The following is a 23819-nucleotide window of genomic DNA, read 5'->3' on the forward strand; positions in this document are numbered from 1 at the left end:
ATTTCTTATAAGTACAATTTGAGAAGTTATTTGTGTCTAATATATATAATTATAATATTTTTCTCAACTTGTAAAAAACATTATAATTATACGCATTATTTCGCACTAACAAGATAGCAAGATTAACATATCGCTTTGTTAAATTTAGCCTTAAAAATATCCTGAAACAAGAATTATACTACGGCGACGTAGGAAAACCGCACGCGCGTTTCAGTATTTTCAGAATAATTCCGTGCGTACGTTGAGGGAATAAATTTTAAATACACCGGAAGAGTTTGTGTGTTCGTATGCATGTTTGCTCGCGCGTCGTTTCGTGTACGTTTTAGCAATTTATCGACAGGCAGTTTGCCGCGGTAGTAGTGAATTTTATAGACAAATTTTGCCGCGCCGTCGTTGAGCTGTAGATTCGCACAACGTATCGATATCAAGACTGGAATTTTCACCGCGACTCGCCCTCGATTACAAGGCACCGTTAGATCACCTATCGATCTCCAAACAAACGGCTGAATGTGAAAACACGTCTTTTTCGCGAAAAAGCCTCGCGAACGGTTGCACTTTCTCATCCAAAGATATGATTTCTTTCTCGCATTCACATATCTTGTATCTTTTTTTATATTTTCCTCCTCTTCCGCCATTGCGATCATTAAATGTGATTTGCTCGACATCTCTCTATCATTTCTTATCGATTTACGATATATTTTCTTTTTATTTTTATCATTCTTGTTATATTTTCGAATTATTTCTTTATCCTTTCTCCTATAATTTTTATATTTTCTTTTATTTTTATTATTATATGTATTTTTCTTTTTAATCAAATGTTACATATATAAATATATATATATATATTTTTTTTTATATAATGACAATGTTGTCCAAGCATCAATCAATGTTCTTGTTAGATCTGCAATTTTATATATTTAATTTTCTTCAAATAAATACAAAATTATTTAAACAGGATATCTCGAATTGCATTATATGCATTTATAGAACTTTCCAATATCTTTTATTTCAACAGAAAAAAGCATTATTAAAAATCTATGTTACATTATGAAATTTACATCCCGAAATTAAACAGAAAAATTTATCATCAAGAACATTATTATTCTGGAAGTAAATAAACTGTCGATCGAATTTGACATGCGCATTAGCATATTTGAAATAAATTTTTTATCTGACTCATATGTTCGCAAAGTATCATTGCTCAGCTGATTTGTTGGTCATTATATGGCATGTTTGTCGTAAAATTTAACATAATTGTCGATATGTGACTTCCGCGATTCTCACATTGATTTCGGTGTGTCACTGTAAAAACGCATATAAACGTCAGCGTTAAAGTCAATGCGCGAATAATATAGCACAGGTAATATACAGCAGGTAAATTGGTGAATCGTAATGACCAAGTATTAATATGCTGCTCATAATAATGCTGTCTCCGTGAGAAATATAAAATATATGTATGTTCAAGCATACACGTGGCTTCATATGTCTTATAACTATGTGACAGAATATTCTATAAAGTTGGAAGTTAAATTACATACCTATGTTCATGCACTGTTAATGCAACGTGACGTAAGAATAATCATCATGTTAGAGTTAAATAATAAGTAAGAAATATGTATCCTTTGAATATATCATACAAAACATTGTTTTTACATCGATTAATATTAAGATCAAATAATTGAATGTTGTAACTCTTACATGAGAAGAAAATAATAACATTACGTGATGTCATATAATTAAAATGTAAAATATCTATAATAAACATATACATATACATATATATGTATACATATAATAACATATATATATGTATTTTTAACATTAATTCTATTTGGTCACATATTTATAATTTCAAAAGCAATTTATTATAAAACATTCTCAAAAAGAAGTTAATTATATGAGACATAATCAGTGCTAATGTTTATTTGTATATGTAAAATACTGCTTTTTTTAAATTTTATTTATTTAGTTTTTCTTACTCCTTTTTGCAAAGTTAATAATTTGTACAATTATTGAAGATTTCTCGCGAGTCAAAGTAAATCTCGTAAATCACGCCCACGCGAATGAGGACACAGCTGCAAGAAACAGTAATTCAGCACTTATTTGCAACAAGTTTCTTTGCAACATATGTCCGTACTTGTGCATGTGTAGCATTGCACTTTTCCTTTTTGCCGACGATGCATTTAATTTGCATTTTTAACAAGTTACTCATCTCGTAACTCACTCATAATGAAACTATAGGATGCAATTAATAATTATTGTATACGTAAATAGAAGCTAATACTTCTTTTGATACATATATTGATCAAATATATCGTACAATATATTTTGCATACAGTTTTTAAAAAGTTTTTAAAAATTCAGCTTTTATAACTGCTTAAAGAAAATATGCAAAAAATTCATCTAAATTTTATTCTATATATATATATATCATATTATTATAATAAAAATATCTTTTTTTGAAATGAGAAAGATTAAGAGCGTATAAAGGAAGTAATTTATTAGATTATTACTTTACGATATTATATACGATATATACGATATTATATTAAAAACACATTTATTAAGTTATGCAAAGCCTTATAAATTGTAAAATTTTATTTATGGATCGAAGCTTTCAAATAGAATTAAAAAATACAAATGAATTTAATTATCATATAAAGAATATTATGAAAAATTCCTTGTATATTATATATTAAATATATATAGGGCATTAGAGTTATAAAATGCATTATATCTCATATAAAATATATATATATGTATAAGGCTAAAAAATATTATGTATGTAGTGACATAAGATGCTTCTCATAAATAAGGTACTAGGGGCAAGCCGAATCACGCGATGATTCTGCAAGTCGGCAATGACATGATAATTAATCGGACTGCCGCGACAAGCTTTTCGTCTCTGATTCTCTCCCATTGTCTCATTCCATAACGCGTTCCCGGAGGATTGCCCGGATTGTAATAAGGATTTTAATTGCACAAAGAGAATCGTTAGGATAAATCCGGTTTCCGGAAAAATAATGTGTTAGAAAGATCAACGATGTTTTAACTATCCAGTTTTCGTTGGTGCAATTAAACGACAAATTCGACAAAATCAAATCTCAAAAAATTCGAAAAGCGAACAATCGATCGGATTGTCATAGTCCTGACTCGTTTCAAGCACTTTTATCCAAAAGTAAGAATCGACCTAAATCGATCGACAACCATTGACAAATATGACTGTTATATCGGAATTTATTCACCTCTAGTAGTGACGCACGACTTGTAAATGTCACAGGTAATAGCAGGATCTATACGAAGGAAAAAGACTCTCGCGTGATATTCATGTTATATTTGGAGTCGGAGATTTCAACTCATAAAAACTGCAGAGCTATAAATCGCGTGTTCTTAATACATTTTTAAACAGGGATTAACAAAATTTTATAGAAAATTGTTCAGTTGGTTTATATAATTGGAAATTACCAGCTTTTATTGCATCAATTTGCAGTGGTTTAATTTTTGCATTGACCTAGTGAAATCTCATATATCAAATCCTCTTTTAGAAGTAATTAATTTTTTATAAAAAAGAGAAATAAAATAATTCGAAATAAAATAATTTGGTCGTAAAATGTGTCACTCCAGAAAAGGTATTATTTATTAATCGTTACAAATTTCAACAAAATTATATTTCAAGCATATTGAGTTCACGTTCAATACGGATAATGTATTTTATAACTTGAAAATCCAATTTCTTTTTCCATAAATGTCTAAGATAGTATTATCAATATATTATCAGCACTATAAATATAACTGGTTAACGAGATTGAAACGCTTTATAAAGAAAAGGAAGAACATAGGAGGCATAAAAAAATATCAAGAATACTATAAATTTGTTTAAACTAATATCTTTAGAATTTTACGAAACGTTTATCGTATGTTTCACCGCAAAAGTCGGAAGAATAGAAAAGTAATTATGAAAAAGCTAACTTTGCCGGTTAAAAACCGAGGATTGCCTCGAGTTCTCTGCTAATTTATTTACCAGAATTCGCTTCTGATTCTTTCTATATTTTTTCTCTGGAGAAATTAAATATGTGTTATGCGAGAGCCTGATTTAACCATTACAAAGTCGATATAGTACGACACATAGAGCGGCGTTATCATTTCGTAAAACTAGAACGCGTAATCAGTAGTTGGACCTTGTCAGAAACGTTATTTGTGTTTACTCATAGAAATCGAAATTTGTATGTCGTAATGTGTATAAGTAATTACAAACAAATAAAGTCGAAAAAAAGTCACGTTGACGTCGCATGTTTATCTCGATTCTGCTTATCCCAAATAGTCGAAACTTATTAATGGATATATATACATAATTAGATATCATAAGAAAAGTGGCTTTATTGTGATTAACCAAAGATCAATCAAACCAGTTTAAATTTTTCAAGTCGCACGATTATCATATAAGAAAAGATAATGTGTGATTAGATATACTTCAGATATATCGAAAATATCAGTCGCAAAAGCATGACTATGTTACATCGTATATACGTAGCTAAGTCTATGAGTATACATAGATAAATCTATGAGTACAGTATGCGATAATACAGTCGACGACGCGCATCAAATTGCATTTTGCTCGCGGTCGGATTTAATTGTCTCTTTAATCGAGTTTTCTGACGATAGAATGTAGGCTCTTTAATTACGAGATATAATTCAGCTGCGCGTTTAACGCGGCCACTTCGCGAACACCGACGACCATTAAACGTACATTTACGAAGCAATGTGCCATCGCCTGTCATTATCATGCAAATATCCTTTCCGTCGTGGTTACGAGAAATACTCGCACTTGTACGATCTAAGCTTCGCGTAGCTTGTTTAGCACAAACAGATAACGTAAAATAAAAAATTAAGAAGAAGAAAACTTCGAAGGAATATAATATTCTAAGAATTTATAATTCTTAGACACATACACAAAATTACGAACAACTTAAGCGCTCGTTTTATTATAACTTTTATTTATTCTGTAAAATTATTTTATTATGTTTTTATAAAACCATTTTTTTAAAATAGCTATAAATGAGAAATGATGAAATGAGAAAAATGTGTTTTCGTTTTCAGCACAATAGCTTGTTTAAATTTTTATAGTTAGTTAAAATAACAGCTTGCAAAAATAAATAAACAAAAATTGTAAAAAAAAGGAATAAAAAAAGATATATTCTCTTAGTTTATAGATAAAATATAATATTTCAAACTGTGTGTGTGTCGGATATAAAGTTATGTTTCATACATGAATTTAATATTTACCAATTAAGAGAGAATTTATACGGCTTAGAAACATTATCATATGTCTATGATTCATATATGTATAAATGTAATGAATCATATATCTATAATTATATCTTAATTAAAAAATGTTTAAGTTTATATCATTAAGAAACATAAATTATAAATTAATAGTAAATAATAATATAAAAGTTATAAAATCATGAGTAAAGAGAGAGAGAGAGAGAGAGAGAAATACTAAAATAAGTAACTAACACTTCCTTTAAAATGCATTAGAATAATAAATAAAAAATTGTAAAAAAAAATGAACATTGTTTAATATGTCACTTAAGCACATGCGTGAGATGTTTTATTTCAACAAATAATGTGTCGCGCCATTCCTTTTCTTTGAACTTAAATGTTTTACACTATTCAACATAAAAATGTTTCTTGGGCTATTTAAAAACTATTGAAAAATTCATATTTTTTCCAACCATCATTTTTTATATCCAATAATAAAATTGCAGATTTAATATTCTGAATAATATTTAACAAGTCACTAACGCTCCGATTATAGCTTTGCTGTTTGATCGACAAAGTTGTTCATCTATTATATAAATTGTTAAAAATAACAAATTTTGCATGAAGATACACGGCAGTATTTGCATTATCATTCTGTTTATAGATACATCACAATGAGTTAATACCCGCATATAAAAAAGCAAAAAGGAGTTTTGGTGACGTGTGCTAACGTGTGCCTATCGGCCTATTAAAGTTATCGCATACGGTCGCGGGTAAAATATCGTTTTGTCAGTGGTTCTCAATTTATTAGATCAACATAGCGAGAAAGTGTTTGAACTTTAAAAAGATCAAAGTTTCATAGACACGAAAATTCAAAAGTACGTATAAGACTTTCCACAACTCCAAAGAGAAATATAAGACTTAGCGATCAACTAGCTAAGAATCGGGAAGTTTAAAGTTAAAAGATCGAACAAAATGCGTCCAAAACTTTATATTTTAAAAACTTATATTTTATTTCAAACTTTAGAGATCAAAAATTCCATAGATCTAAAAAATAAAAAGTCTAAAAAATTACATATTTAGAGAGATTCAAGTGTCCAATAGTTCCAAAAATTATTTCCAAAAATCAATTCAGAAAAAAACCAAATTAATGCACAAAGTTGAAAAGATCCGCATCACTTATACAATTTCAATAACACAAGTTACGTAACATTTATAAAAGATCTCGCTGTCGTAAATGTCTCTGAAACGTCTCCCGCAGTAATAAACTCGTCTGCAGAAAATGAAAATACTACCGTCACACGCGCTATCGGCGCGGTTTTACTGTATTATGGTCGTAGAAAGGATCCATTCCACACAAGTCGTGGACACACATCCTATCCATAAGATATATTCAATAGCTCACCCGAGATCGCAACATTTGATTCTTTTATTGGAACTTTTGCATTATGAAGAGCGGCAACGTTACCTCTATTGGAAAAATAACCAAGGCGAACTTTATTTAGAGAACTGCGAAAACCTGAAATCTATCGAAATCACCATTTTATAACTTCAATTTCTCTTCGACTAATGAACAATTCAGTCAATTCTCAAGATAGATATGATAGATGACATACGAAAGGTCTTCTAAAGTTAATTGAATAAAAGATCATTTAAAACTAAAAACAAAACTGATAGATGGTTTAAAAACTCAGATAAAAAAATTCAAATATAAAAAACATACTTGTAGGACAATAAAAAAATCATATGTGTGCTTTCGCGTACGAATTATTATTGACAGCTCCTGCAAACGCGTTGGACAGGTGCAAGATAATCCGCGCGCTGAACACCATTCGGAGTGCAAGGTGACAAACCGTTGATATTAGTCGACTTGTCGGCGGATATGTTTCAAAATCGCGGCCATTGGTACGGAAAATAAATTCCGGCGGCGGGCAAGTTTCGCACTGTTTCAAACTCTATTCATAGAAAGTATCCACTGACCGACCGCGAGGTGCGAGATAGAGAAGGAGATACATATGTCAGTTACGACAATTATTCATCGCATGCTGCGGAATCGCTGCGGCCGGACCGCATATCCGCAGCAGATATATTCGGCGGTGACTGGTATATATGCCAAGAGAGAGATATAACATTATTTTAAATTATGCTTTGTGAGATATTATTTTAGATTAAATCGCATCACTTGCCGCGCTCAGAAAGATTTTTACGAGCACGAGTTTTACACTCGTTTAAAGGTAAAAAAAATTAATAATTTTTATCTAAAATACAAACTTATGATGGAATGATCAATATTTATATTTCATTAATCGTTCCTCGATTTTTTTTCATCGTTACGTCAGTATAATAGAGTCTTGCATATTGATAAATTAATTATACGTTATACGTAAGAATAGAAAATTCTAACTGTTACAAAACAATATGTCGGTGCACTTGCAATAAAGGACAGAGTTAATTCATAGTGCGTCTCGTTGTTGCATGAAGGATTTGTTTTGTACTACACGCGTTCGTGTTTCGTTCAAGTGGGATGATTTGTGTCGTCTACTTAGTATTCAAATCACCGCTATTAATGAAAAATGCATGCTTGCTTAAACACATACTGCAGCGTATGCGATATTGTAGTCCATTTAAAAAAAAAGGGAACTTTTGCGTATTTATAATCGAGGAAATGCATATGTCCATCCATTATAATATTAAATTACACATGTATTATATTTACAGAAACATTGTAAATAACAACGGAATCATCAACAATTATCGAATAAATACTCTGACTCTTTCATTCCCTCGAATTTCGCGCTACGAGAAAATATAATATGGTATATAATTCAATATAAATCAGCATTTATATACATATATAATTATTAATATAATTTTTGTATAGATAATTATTTTAGGCTTACTGCTATAAAATTTCAAAGCTTTATCTGTTTAAAATCATAAAAAAGTACAGTGGTGAAATATATGTATATAGTTGGTCGAATTTTTACGTGGTTATAAATATTTTAATGCCATTAAAATGACGTTAAAGTTTGATATATAAGTTAGTATTATGTAAATATTTTGTCTGCGTAAATTTTTCTGTTTGAGATACTCATTTTTTGGCGAATTCGAATGGCAGTAAATTTATAAAAGATTATATATATATATATATATATATATATATATATAGAGAGAGAGAGAGAGAGAGAGAGAGAGAGAGAGAGAGAGAGAAAATAAATTCATGAAATAAATTTTCAAAATTAGCCAATGTAATTACATCTCATCTATTTCTTTCAAAATTAAATTCAATAAATTGCAAACTTCACTTTATATTTATTATATAAATCTTTCAGAAATTAATTAATTCCACTTTTTTCAAAGTTCTTGATTTTAGTACCAGGATTACTAATCGTGTGTTCTATTACCAAGATTAATAAATTTACAAAAAGTATTAGTCAATCAGTTTGGTTTCTAAAGAGTTCATATATACATATTCTCTACTAGATTATTTCTTATAGAAAATTCTCATAAAAATTTTCTTATAAAAAGTTATTAAAAATAAGAGACCACATAAATGTACATTTACATATTTCTATAAAATATTCCGACAATTCACAATGACGAATAAATATCTTGCTCTGCTCGTGAAAGAAATATACGAAATACGAATGTCGTTTTATTTTATGTCGTCATGCACGCATCTGACAGGTGCGAAACGCGGCCCGTTCTTTCCACAGGTTTGATATTATTTCGAGTAATGTTACATGAGAGCGAGAACAAGAACGAGAACGAGATAGAGAGACAGAAAGAATGAGGGACCGACAGAGAGAGAGAGGTTGAACGTTCGTGGCGTTTACGGTTTGCTGCTCCCGTCTCGTTCCTCTTCGCTGGCTAACCGTTATACAACATCCGCTCTACCATAATGCCCTCCCGCTAAAGTCCCAAGTTCCATTGTTCATCGTTATACAATCATTCCCCGCGAGCACTACGCTGTTCAATCGGCTACGTTACAATATCGCGTAAACGGACAACCGATCGACCTACCGACCGAACAAACGACCAACAACAACGAAAGAGATGAGAACAATTCAATTTATCGATCTGTATAGAGAAATTACGCGTACATATATTGACGCTCATTAATGCCGCCTGCGGCCGCTCTTGGGTCTAGAAGTGGTGCTCAACATATAATGGGAAGATCAGACAGAGATATTCGAAATTGATAAAAAATAGTATATTAATATCCATTTAAATAATATAATTCGCTAATTCTTTGATGAATTAGATTAGAATATTTTAAATTCCTTGATTTTCAGAAACTATTAATTAAAACAATCTAATACGCGAACACATCCGTAAAAATAAAATATCTTTTACTACGAGCACTATTAATAATTTAAGAATATTTACTATGTATTTTACTAATAAAAATTATTTATATGTATTTGATATTTAGATAATACAAAGTTAATAAATAAATTTATAGTCTTGATGCAAACACACAAGAAAACATAAGAAACACAATACACATATGTACATATTTAAATTTCTTATTACTTTTTAATATATATATATATAATATAATAAATCGAATATTTAATTTCTTGATTATATTCGAGAATAAGAATGAAGATCGCTGTAATTTATATGACTATACAAAGTTACTTATTATTCGTTCATGTTCACGTAAGATGATTCTCGGTTTCGGATAATGCAATTCATTAATTGTAGACTTATTCGATAACAAAAAACACTTGCAACGTATATATACGGCGTAGTTTGTGTATTAATGAGTCATTAATGAGTGCTATCGTAAAATTGTATTGTGCCGATCGCTGTTTGTTTGCATATCATGAAATCCAGTGTTAGCGACCGGTCGCATAAATTAAATCCAACCACCCATCTGCGGAGGACTCGGAACAATCACGTACTCGAAATTTTGACCGCCTCTCCCCCGAGCCCTCCTCCATGCTGGTCGCGTTGCGCCATAATGAAGTGGTTACACGTCTGTCTGACTAATAAATCGTTAGTCAATGTTGCTCCATTTTGTATACGATTGGGATTTACGGCCAGTTTGGTTATGCAGGCAATTAGATGATTGAATACAGAGTACATTCTAACTCGCGGCGCTTTCAAGTAGAATTGGTACGTCAAAATGTAATTTTACAGCGATAATAGCGAGACCATCGATATTTATAAAAGTTTATCGATATTCAGTGCAATCATTATCATAATAATTTTATAAAATAAAATATATAAAATATTACGTATTTCTCATATATATATTTTATTTTTTACTTCTGTTATCTTAGAGATAAAAAAATGTTCTTTTACTAATAATGCAAAAAAATTACATCAAATTACAATACATTAACATAATGTTAAATTGATGTATCGCAATTGATGTATGCAAATGTATCACAGAGAAAATTAGTTTATAACTTAATAGCTTTACATCACAATACAAATTTTCATAATATTTCTATTATTATATAAATTTATTATTATATAATTTTTTTCACATACAATAATTTGATATGAATACTGCTTCTAATAAAAAACAATACAACCATGCGAAAAGATAGATAATAGAAAAGATTCCCACAATTCAAATAAATCACGTACAAGAGTGTAGAAGAGTTTTATATAATATAAATGTACCCCCCTAACTCCGCGTTTCGACGACGATCTTTGAGCACGCGCAGATTTCCGCGACGATCGAGTATCGATCGCGCATCGTTTCCTCGGGCAACCGCGCGATGGCAAATTCGTCTCATCGGTCGAGAAAGTCTTTCTTGTCAACGAGCTTAAGAGGTCAGAACGATTTGTTGCAGAACAATAAGATCTCTTTACGTTGACACCATGAAAACGAGAAAGCTTTCCGCAAAAAAGCAATCTTTCGGATTCGTTTCCGCGGATACGCGAATCTACACAAATTCTTGCACGAAAACATTCACTAATTTGTCGGTGAAAGTTGACGAAGATACATTTGCAATTGAATTGTATATTTGGAATAATTCCGAGCTCATTGTACTCGCTATATCACTATGAAATTATACGTCACATAATTGCGTTACAGCAGATTTCTTATCAAGATTAAAAGAGTCATACCAATTTAAGGTAGTAAAGTACAAGATTGTGGAAAAAAATTACAAAGATTTTCATACTTCTGTATTTCGTTCCTTCTTATATCTTTACTAACTATTAATTGGCGTAACACTTGATTAATTGAATATATTGAAAACCTATCAAAGTTATGTATCATTGTACAATAGTTCGAAAACAGATGCTTCAAGAAGAATCTCTAAATTATATTGATATCTCTTCTTATTTTTCTTCATATCAAATTCTGCAAATGTCATCGTTGTTCATAGATGAGATCATAATTAGTGGCGATCAATATGTTAGCCAGTATATTGCTTAATTAAGTCGTTCAATTAGTAGATGGTTTGCGTATAGAGACTGCTCGCGACATATAGTAATTTCTCCAAGCTAATTACTGTGCTCGCAGAAATAGAGAGAATTCAAGAAAGATCAAGCTACGATATTTCGGACGAGAAAAGATAAATCTCGGAGCGTGAGTTCTCTCACAGAAACGACGACGTTTCAATCGCATGGACATCGTTGCAAGTGCAACTATACGCGAGAATTGCAATCGCTTTACAATGTAAAGGTATAATAATGCTGACTTATGTAATCATGGCGATTACAGTAGAGCCACGAGTTTTCTTGCAAAACGAACCTGGCAGAACAGGTTATTGCACCCGACGAACTCAATTCCTCTCTAGAAACATATACTACCGAAACTTATAACAATATTATCACTGTAAACCGTAAAACTCCATCAAACTCGAAATTATGTTTCTTATATTCATAGACTCATGTTTACTTCTCACATTTAGCATGAAATGATAATGGTAACATGCTAACGCGATAACATTGCATAATTCCCGATCTTCAAATAAAACAAAACTTAATAAATCAAATACTACAAAGCAGCATAAATCGTATATCAATTCAGTATAAATACGAGAAAAATAAATAGGGTTCATTATATATATTAACATATTAATATAGTTTGAAATAAAAGAAGAATATATTTGGAATGTAACTCATATTTCACGACCTAAGTGTTATGTGATTCTCCGTTATTACAAACGTATTAATTAGTTCACATCTATATATTATTATTATTATTATTATTAACGTATTATTAGCTCTACATATATTATACCTTTACACATTATATTTTATGCATAATTACATTAATAAATTATATATCACAATTATATTATATAATATATAATATATGAGTATATTATTACTATAATATATGAATATGATATATAAGTATATTCCAATTAAAACAAATACACATTAATAAAGTATAATAAATCAATAAAACCAGCACGACATTATTTAATAATAAAATCAATCATTTCAATATTTGCAAAGAATTTTTCACGTAATAATAACTATCAAATTCATGTGATGGTTCACCGATCATATATCGACTTATTCATCTATTATATTATTCATCGTGTTATATAATCCGCATTTATCATGTTTACTATTTTGCCACATTTATTTCAATCCACCTTATATTTTGCTCATATTTTTCTCGAACAAAAATTAAACTAAAGATTGCAAAGTTATATTTTTAAACACGTTCATCGGTGCACTCGCGTCTTCATCAGCAATTTCATGAAGAGCGAGGCGACCGACGATCATGAATCCAGCCATTCCCTGTATCGACTTCCTGGCAAATCGATTTAGCGCCAAGATTCCCTACACCGCCAACACGTTTTAGGCAAATCCTATCACCAAGAAGAGGAGAGCGGTCAAGGAAAGAGGATTATTCTCCGACGTGCGATGACTTCCTCCCGACTACCTTCCATATAACTGTCAAACATCCCGCTTCCGGCATTCGCTAGAGAAGTTTAAACATCCACGGCGGTGGGAACCGAAGCGGATAGATTTTTTGTTTTTATTTCTCTCGAGCGCGATGATCGATCGGTTAAGTCGCGCACGCGGTAACAGCTGCTCGTAACGGTCCGAAGATTTTAGAATTTCCGAGAGCAAGCGTTAAGCACGGTGAATCAACTGTGACCACAGCACTTTTTTTACGGTGCAAGATGAATGGGGTAAAAAAACGTTTCTGAGTATCATACTATGTTTCCTACAAAAGTTATAAATCCCATCTCGAGATCAAAAACAGCAAGAAATAGCGAAAATTGAGATGTAATTCGCGGTTGTACAAAATAAAAAACTATTTATATATATTAATTCGCTCTTTAAGATTATAAATTTTGTTGATGTATATGTATATCTCCAATAGTATATATGAATCTTAAATTTGTTAAACATAATCATAAATTTTTATGTCAGATATTAAGACTCTTACAAAATTGTATATATGTATTTCTTAAATGACTCTAAAGTTTCCAATACAAAATATCTAAAATTACCCCTCAATATGTGACTCTCCGAATTACTATAATTATCAAATACAGTATATTTTTAATTTGATATAATTTTTTATTAATTTAGTTCTCAATTTTAATGAAACTTTATGTTTCTAACGTAGGGAAATTTAGTAAAAAAGTATTTTAATAATGTAAAAATTAAATCTTCAGAAAAACTCTTTTAGAATAATAACGAATAGATTAAGAAACACGCAAAACATGCTGCGAGAAGCGAGAATCTTTTTAGAGCAGTATATTTTTTTGTAATTGCATCTACTTTCAGTATCAGTTTCTCCTACAATGGTCGACCGAAAGATCGAGTTTTACTTTCTAACTCCGATACAGAGCGGTTACCAGCTTCCTAGTGCAAGCAACGTGATTCGATCGCGGAATTATCGAGAATCGATAAACGAATCAGCTACGAAAGCCGTCGTATTCAAAGTTTTGCCGCAGCTTTTACAAATATAGTGTGACATGGAAGAAATTTCCTTAAGAAGAGATGCAGATTCCTTCGACACAGCATAATTAATCCCTGACACAAGCAGAAATCAACGCATTCATGATAATAAAAATGACTTTATGATTTGGTATGATAAGAGAAAGAAATATAAAAATAAAAATAGAAATATAAAATTATATAATATAAATCATTATTATACAAGAGGAAAATAATACAATGTACTATTGTTCTCTTATAATATAATAATTTTAAAATATATATACATTTATATATTAGAATATTCGAACAAAAATAAAATTTAAAAAAAAATTATATAATCTGAATTTATGTATATGTCTATAAATCCAAAAATGCTTGAATAATATTATATGTATATGTAATATTTTTAAGTTATATAATTTTACATGTGCACCTCTTCTCTTTCTATAATATTTAGATTTTTCGATATATGTATATGAAAATATGTTTTTACAAAACATAGCATATTTAATGTAACTTTTATTATATGTAACTATTATTATGTTGTGAAAATCTCAATTCAACGATTCATCAAATCAGGAACAAAATCCATGAATAATCAGAATAATACCTAATAAACTTTTTGTTCTCGTCCACGTTATATGTATTATGTTTTTTCGTCTTTTTCTGTGTACCACAATTCCGGCAATTCCTCTATGTAAATGCGCGCATTTATTTCGCTTTCGTCTCTGACCGACCGGGATTTCGGTCCATCTGAATGCATTAACATACAGATCTGAAGCCCAATTCCCCGTTCGCTTTTCGCGCGGAATAGACAGAAATAAGGGCGAGAACGAGAGCGAGAGAAACGAAGGGGCGGTTCAGCTAACCGGTGCTCTTTATGCATGCACCTGCACACATCGATGAAGATTAACGCATAATGCGGACTCTGTCGTTCACTGCTAAAAGGATAATGCTGTTGTGTATGTATACGCGAGCATGATCATCGTTTGCCCAACGAATCTGAAATATCTTTGTCAATTTTTGCGCGCACCGCTGCGCTTCTACTATGTCTCGATGCGGCGACGTCTATGTATGAATCGTAGATGCGATTATAGCACGCATCGAGTTGTATTTACGCGCGATTTATCCACACGCACACAATAGATCTGCCGCGATATCTCGAAAATAAAATTAAAATTTATAAATTGATAGAAAAGAGAAACCACACACGTACGCAATGAATAGCTGTCAATATACTAATTGTATTTTTGACATCAACCAAAATGCCAGGGTTTATCGTGATATAAACAAAATAGAGATGAATTCTCATGCAAATGCAAAAATCAAAAAAAGGAACCCTTGTATAAAAAAAAATTGTTCCATTCTTCGTTTTATATTTTATTCGATTTGCACTTGCGTAAGGGCGATCTTTAGTTCGCCTGTATTCACAATTTTCGATATATCCTGTATAATCGGATTCTTATACAAATTGTATTATATAGACAACTTGAAACAACATATTAAAACTATATTAATTGAAAATTATAATTATTATTAATATATAAAAACAAAAGAGTATTATTATTCTAGAATGCTATCTTCTTATTGTGTGTGTATGTGTGTATATGCTTTATAATAGAAATCTATTATGATGCATAAAATAAACATATAATTTTATCACATAAAAAAGACAAGAAAAATATATAAAACTGTTTCTTCTCGCAGAATCTAGCTATTTCGATTTAAAATTACTAACGTGTATTTGCAATATCATAATGTTTTAAATAACAATTTATTATTCGAAGGCAATTAATGTTATCATTATGCCATAGAGATGCAAATTACAATTTTGTTTTGAAGTTATCACGTTATTAGAGACATCTCTCTCGCGGGACATCGACATTCGTATTAAAAGCCGTAACCTGCTCGTGAATTTCATTCTCTTGATTAACGGGGAGAAGCATGAAAGCGTTTCCTCGTTATAATCACGAACTCGTCGCGCAGTAAACGCGTCGTCATACGAACGAGAGACTGGTTGAATGAAATTTTCCACGACAAAACATTCGCGCGCCGAAATCGCTCGAATAAATATTCACTTATCGACATCGCTTTTCTGTTTACCTTGCAGTTTTGTCACAAGTCAATGGCATGATTTTAATGATTTCGGTAAATTATTGCATGATGATACTTTTCCATGATTTGGATGGAAATTTTTATTAAAAGTTAAACTTCATGAAAAACATATATTTTAGTTTAGTTTACATTACAATAAAAATATATATAAAATTGATATTAAAAACATTTCCAACTTTATTTAATCTCACTTTTTTATACATATAGCGCGAATAATATATGAGATGTATCAAATAATTAAAAATATTGATCTTTATCATTATCACGTTTATTTAATTTTAATATTGTTTCTTAAATGGAACGTGCACATTAAAAATAATATTAGAAATTTTATATATTTTCTTTTTATATATATTTTTTTCAAGAAATGACAATGGCATTTCTGTTTTTGTCGGAAAGAATTGTAGTGAAGAAAATTCTTATTCTTCGTCTCGCGCAATCGAATTCCTATTTTGTCGTCTTTCTGTCTCAGAAGGAACTCGATCAATCGATCAGGAACTTGTCGTTCAACTAGAAAACTCGGTCGCCGTTAGCTTTATTTGTTTTTATAGCAAAACACGATGCATGCACACGCACTTCCGTATCAGCAATAGAAAGCACGATATCCATTTCCGGTTTTTATTTCCACATCACGTACGAATAGAGAAGTTCTCTTGAATATTGCATAAGTAATTTACAATTATTTTTGTGATGTTTTTTATCGAGGTATCTTTTACTGTCTATATTTTTCATTTGAAATCGATTTTATCCTAAAAAAAAATTTATAAAAATTACTCTAATTCTTAAGTAGAAAATTATTAAAAATAGATATATCTTTTCGAGAATTTCTCTGAAGAACAAGCTACAACATGAATAAACGATGGCACAATAAAAAGTAAAAAGTTTATCGTTCAGAGTAAAATACTTGTCCGTATAATAAATCGACAAGTAGAAAAATTAACGATTAGACTGACACGCAGTGATATAGAAACGTATCTCAGACGGTTTATTTTTGGGTTTTTCGTGGACTATTTTTAGCCAGAAAATTTCCAATTCTCCTGGCTGGAGAAAATTTCATTCTCCTCAAAACTTTACAGCTAAAATGCGACTCCCTCTATACTCCCCGAGCATCCACTCCGTCGTAAACACATGAATCGATTGACCCTCGGCAAAAACAGAAGGCAGGGCCATCAGTTACTCTTCGTTGGGGTCGCTACCCGGTATTCTCTGCGACCTAAGTCAAATCGTTCGCGCGTATATGTCGGGGCACCCGTGTACGATGTATGCACGCACGTGTATACATACACATACACATACATTTTTACGTATCGAGGCGTAATACACCTTCCATATGACGTGACATAGCGTGGAGCGTGCTGGCGGGCCCTCCTCGGTGGCCCTCTCGCATAGTCGCGGAAAAATCAATAGCGAACGTGGTGTGGCGTGGCGGCGTCACTCTTTCAGGTGGCCGCCTGCTCTGTGCGTGGAAGGAAGCCAACAGCTTGGTAGACGAACGTACACAGGTAAACAGGCGACCGTCCGATCGAGCGCACACCAACAAAAACGAGTCACCTGCGAGACACACACTCTGTCGTGGCAGGCGCGCGATCGAATTCCCGCCTTGCACCAGAAGACGTATGTATGTATACACGTATGCATGCATGTACATAATATGTGTATGTGTATGTGTATGTGTACGTGTGTGTGTGTGTGTGTGTGTGTGTGTGTGTGTGTGTGTGTGTGTGTGTGCGTGTATGCTGCTGCGCAACGGTGGCATTGCGCACGATGTTATCACTTATTGAAGCGTGTTAGAACTGCACCTTTCCCCCCTTTTTCTCGATCAAAATTTTAACCCTGTTATATTAAATTTTTTTTTTTAATAAAATTTTAGAATTTTCTCTCGTCTAATTAATATATAATTCTGACTACTTTTGATTGATGTTTTATGTCATTACTTATACAAATATTCATTAGAATGTATAATTCTTAATATTGTGTATATACATATATATCACGATATATCATAATATAATAAAAATAACTTCTGTAATTAATGAGTCTATTCATTATAATAAATGATCCAAATTTTAACTTCTATATATATTTTTTAATTTTTAAAGATTTCCAATATCTATTAATATTTTTACATATGTTATGATCACTATTGTTATAAAATGTCTTAATTTAATTTAGAGCTGTTAATATAGAGAATTAATAGTTAATTTTTTCAATGCAATAAGAATTCTTGCTTTAGAAATATAAGAAAAAACTAATTTTTTTAGGATATAGAAATGTATAAATTATGAAACATATTAAATAAACATTTTCCGCAAATAAAACTCTTCAAAATTTAATGTACCGTAACTACGTTTTCTTTCTTACTGTTTTCGTATACGTATTTTTTCTCGAGAAGTTTTATAACATTTTTGATTGCGCGCTGTTGTTATCAAGTGATGTATAAAAATATGATGTAGAAACTTCATTGCAGCAGTTTGAAAATTAATGTAGAACAAAGTTTTCGCGACTTGTACTATAACCAGTATAATGCATACTTCTCTACAGTTTTCGATCCGGTAGACGTTCAATGTTCAACATCGTAAATTAAAGATACGATTTATTTTCATTCTCACAACGAACAGTTGTGTCATACAACTGTTTCAACTCTGAACAGTTGCGTCACACCAGCTGCCCGCTCCACAAAGTCACGAGCAATCGTGAAAAATTGCGCAAGATTATATATATAGTTGCGATTGATCGCCGAGAACAAAGGATACTAATGAATGCAAGTATAATGAATAGTACAATTACATATAATTGCTAACTTCACGCTTCTCTGTTTCGTAATCGATTTTGCAAACCTGCTCGATACAGAACCATGCATTTAATTTCATTTTATTTCTGAATATCTATCGCTCGCTATCGAAGGATATTGAATTTGATATTTTTGTCACAATGAAACATAACGAAACTTTACTGAGATCACCATGAGACACTCACACAGGCATTTCTTCCACCGATTTTCTATAAAAATCGCTTCGTCGCTATTTCTTTAATACAGTAATTCATAAAAAGCTCCCATGAAATGTGATTAAAATTGTATTATACGTTATCAGAAAAAAAAATTGTTTTAGTCATTATTTGAGTTTAATTTTCTACGAGCGTCTATCTAAAAAAAAGAACAATGACTATTTATCGTATATCTAATTATGTATGTCTGTAAACCTTTTCTTCTCTCTATCATTGAACCATTTTTTGGAGCATGCATGTTGCATCGAAATCGCATCATTAATGAGTGACATTCTACACGCGGCGAAGGTACGCGCGTGTCAGCAGTCTGCGCGAGCACATCTAAATACGCGCTTGCGCGCGCTATGACGCGCGCAAGGGTTGGAACGAGTAAGGGAGACAGACACGATATATACAGAAAGGGTGCACAGGGGATGGAGAACCGACCAATATGGCGATAACACAGAAGCGCAAGGGAGAAAGATGACGAAGGGAAGAGGGAGAGAAAGTGAGCATAGTATAGCCTCACGACAGAAGGGAGGAAAGAAAGAGAGAAATAAAATGATATCTGATATTCAAACGTGACCTTCAATAAAGGGATGGTAAGAACGGGGGTGGGAAAGAGATATTGATAGTCTCGCGAAAGAAACGCATGAAATACGAGAATGGTTCGAAGTTACACACGCTGGGGAAGGAAAGAGAGAGAGAGAAAGGACGGGAAATGAGCGCGACAGAAGAAGGGGTGGATTCCACCCCTTTGCATTCGCGGGTTTGGTAGCGCTGTGCTTGCGCCTTTAAAGATCAATTCTTAGGACATTTACCTCATCTTCGCCGGTGGCCACCGTGTTGACGGAGTCCATGCTCTGCGATAGCGGCGCGTCCATGATGCAGGCGAGTTTGCTGGACGGTCCGGGGTTGCCGGGGACTGCGGTACGAGCGGGTGGCGGCGATGAGTCCACCGTGTCCCGTCTCGGTCGTTTTAAAGCGGGCGGCGTTATGGTTGTACCGGCGAAGACGACGGGCGCCTCCAGGACGTATTACTGGAAAATAACCTTCCCTTCGTGAAAAAACACGGGGGCCGCGGCCTCCTCCTCCTGTTCCTCCTCCACGCCTTCGCTCCTTCCCTGATCCGGTCTTTCTGCGCTCTCTCTCTCTCTTCCCTGGTCGGCTTTCCCCTTTCTTCCTTTTCTTTCTTCTTCTTCTTCTTCCCTTCCTCGCCTCTCCTTTTTCCTCTTCTCTTTCGCGTCTTTTCGCCGATGTCGACCTCACTCACTTCTTCTTCCGCTTCCTGCTGCGGTTCTCCGATAGCGCCACCTCCGGCTACCCTACAACGACGTCGTCGTCGTTGCACCTGTCACACGTTGCCGCTGCAAGGGAGTCGTGGCAGCGTAAAAGCGAGAGAGAGAAAGAGAGAGAGAGGGAGAGAGTGTGTGTATGTATATGTATATATATGAAACGTGGTGCACGAACGTGTGCGGTCTGTTGCGCGTTTATGCGCCTGCGAGCGGCATGTGTATACGTGTACGCCTGGCCTGCAGGTGTTGTTCCCACGCGTCTATTTTAGAGCAATCGATACACCAGCAGCGTGTCCGCCGCGGAGGAGGAGCAGGGCAGCACCCGGTGAACACAATCGGCCACGTCGGCGATGTTGCTCCTGTTTGAAACCGGATGTTTCATTTATCGGTGAGCAGCAGTAATCCATGCACCGGATGCGGCGAGCGTCCAGCGTCTGATGACGGTTCCGGCCGAGTTCCGGAGTTCCTAACGTTGCTGCGTGAACGCGCTCGCGCGATTACACGCCACGAAGAGGACGACGGCGACGGCGATGATGACGACGACGACAAGGTTACGCGAGGCGTACAATTTGCCACGCACCGGATGGCTGGCACGCAGCAACACTCCGGAAAACCAGTGACGCTCGTAGGTCGTGGTGGCGATGGAGTAAGGTTCGCAGATGACGGATTCGTACTTGACGTATTTGTATTGTTCCTCTCTCCCTCCCTCTCTCGTTACGGCCTTTTGTCTCTCTATCACTTTATCGATGCGTTCCGTGTGTGATAATACGACCGCGAATCGTGGCGAATTTCATGCGCGAGCGCGGATATACGTGTATGCAAACGATTTCTTCGACGATGATGAGCGCGAGAAGAGAGTTCCGGACGCGTATGGACGTAATTCGGAAGCGGTGTCGCGAAAATGAAAAACGCGCAACGTATATATATAGTCGAAAGAACGAAGAATGAACACACCACCGGCCAAGTGTCAAGGCAAGTAAAGAGAGTGATATAGTAATAATAATAAGAATTTTGTTACGTGAGCGCTGCGACACGACTGGTACGCAGGTTGCCGACAGACTGACGGAGCGTGAACCAGCACGATGGCGGTGAGACGGAAGCGCGGGTTCGAGGGTGGAGTGGGGTGGCCCGCGGGCCACTGGGTCGGGGTAGGTGAGTGGGTGGATGACAGAGAAAGAGGAGAGCGAAGGGGCCTTTGGATCGAGCGCCTGCGATGGGAACGAGGGGAGAAGAGGGCCAGGTTCGCGCTCGCGATTCCGATGAGGGGACAGAGAGGCGAGAAGCGCTCGTCTGGAGGGGAACCACATCGGCGCGGTTCCCTCTCTCGTACTCGCGAGTCGCGCCGCCGGAAAAGGCGACGGGAAAGCGGAGCTGCACTTGGCGAAGGGATGACCGCCGCGTTGCGAGGGGTGATATGCGAGAATAGGGGTGCGTCGAGCTTTCCGCACGTGCTTTTTGGATCACCTTCGATAGAGAAAATCGTTACTACTGAAGAATTTCGAGCGCATTTCGTCTCTTTCAAATGAGATTACGATAATAGTAAATGATAAAAAATAATGATATAAAAAATATAATTAATATAATACATTTAAACGAGAATGTAACTTTTTCATGAAGCTTTTCTCTCTCTTTTAAATTTAGTTTCTATTACGTGTCGATATATATATTCTTTGGATAAAAAATAAGAAGTTTGTAAAAAAACTTGCATTTATCAAACAACATTTTAATTGCTAATAAATAATTCTATTGTAAGTATCATTTTTTACATAAAGAATAGGAAGAAATATCCTATATTTTATAGACTTATTTATCTCTCTTTCTCTACTCTTTTTTTTATCTTCTTATAAAATATTTCTAATAATGTAAAATACAACATCATATTTAAAAAACCTGGTGTTATTTGCAAATTATATAAATCAGCGTAACACATGCACACACACTTTATATTAAAAATAAATAAGCTTAAAAATAAACAGCTCTGAACATTATAAACGTTTTAATATATATTTGAAAAGAAAAGTAGGTTTCGTCAGAAGTATAATAATATTATAACGATGAACGCTTTCGTCTGCGCTTGTTACGCACGGTTATTATAATAACCGTAATTATTGAAGTTACTTTATTAAAGTGAGTTGCAACAAAGAGGTCAAGAAAGAAGGCATGCCCTGCAGGAAAATCCCTTCGCCAAGCTTGTTACAAAAGACGACTGAAGGCGAAATAGCGCACAGCGAAGAGATATTCGCGTCTGCTGTATAGACAAAAACAAAAGTTAAATACACAAAATGTGCATTGAAATATAAAAAAAAGTGAAATTTTTAACTACATAACACGTGAATGTGTTATAATAAAATTTATATGTACTAAGAACAAAACAATTTTATATAAATTCCTCGATTTTATATAAAAAAGAATGATATTTTTATATATAAAGTTTGTTTAAACTTTATTAATATTTTTTGACAGAAATCAGCTGATTAAAGCGTTAATTTGCTAATTAAATTTTAAAACAAAAATATATTATAAAAATTAAAATAAAAAATAAATAATATGTTATAATGCCTTATCTGCGATTAATATTTTTGGACAGAAATCTGTCAAAAATATTAATCAAATTTAAAAAATTATGACATGTTATTTAAAACATATTATATTTTTTTAATTTTTATAATACATTATTATTTTAAAAATTAATTAGCAAATTAACTCTTTAATCAGTTGATTTCTATCAAAAAATATTAATAAAGCGTTAATTTGCCAATTCAATTTTAAAATAATAATATGTTATAAAATATAAAATAGTAATATGTTGTAAATAATATGTTATAATGCCTTATCTGCGATTAATATTTTTTGACAGAAATCAGCTGATAACTGTCAAAAATATTGATCGAGTTTTAAAGCAAATTATGACATTTTATTTAAAAGAATATGTATGTATACGAATATGTATACTATATACGAATATGTATATATACGAATATGTATATATATGAATATTTTAAAACATTATTATTTTAATTTTTATAACATATTATTACATATTAGCAAATTAATTCTTTAATCAGCTGATTTCTGTCAAAAAATATTCATAAGGTGTTAATTTTTTTTTATTTTCCTATGTCTATGTGTGAGTTAAGTAAAAATTAACTACACAAAGAGAATTTTCTCTTAGAATTTACCTTGAAAATCATGGTAATCGTGAGACAATATGGTATGGAAAGAATTTTATGAGAATTTCTCTGATTAATATTTATCACGATAAAAATAATATCTATCACG

General features: G+C 33.0%; 1 protein-coding gene across 6 annotated transcripts in view; it reads right to left on the reverse strand.

The window, feature by feature from the left end:
- LOC145940077 (protein couch potato) overlaps positions 1-23819 on the reverse strand; it is a 94966-nt gene that overhangs the window by 64681 nt on the left and 6466 nt on the right. For 5 of the 6 annotated variants that reach the window (XR_014425956.1, XR_014425957.1, XM_083044917.1 and 2 more), the window contains exon 1: positions 20067-20683. The exons of the other annotated variant lie outside the window; for it this stretch is intronic. Coding sequence is in view for 3 of the 5 variants with exons in the window: in XM_083044917.1 (XP_082901043.1) it covers positions 20067-20129 (63 nt within the window). In the remaining 2 variants the exon portion in view is untranslated. Of the gene's footprint in view, positions 1-20066; positions 20684-23819 lie in introns of those variants that run through there. 6 annotated transcript variants of the gene reach the window in all.

Source organism: Prenolepis imparis, unplaced genomic scaffold (assembly GCF_030444845.1).
Source record: "Prenolepis imparis isolate NDT839.2.m4 unplaced genomic scaffold, iyPreImpa1.0 SCAF_8, whole genome shotgun sequence".
Taxonomy (NCBI): Eukaryota; Metazoa; Arthropoda; class Insecta; order Hymenoptera; family Formicidae; genus Prenolepis; species Prenolepis imparis.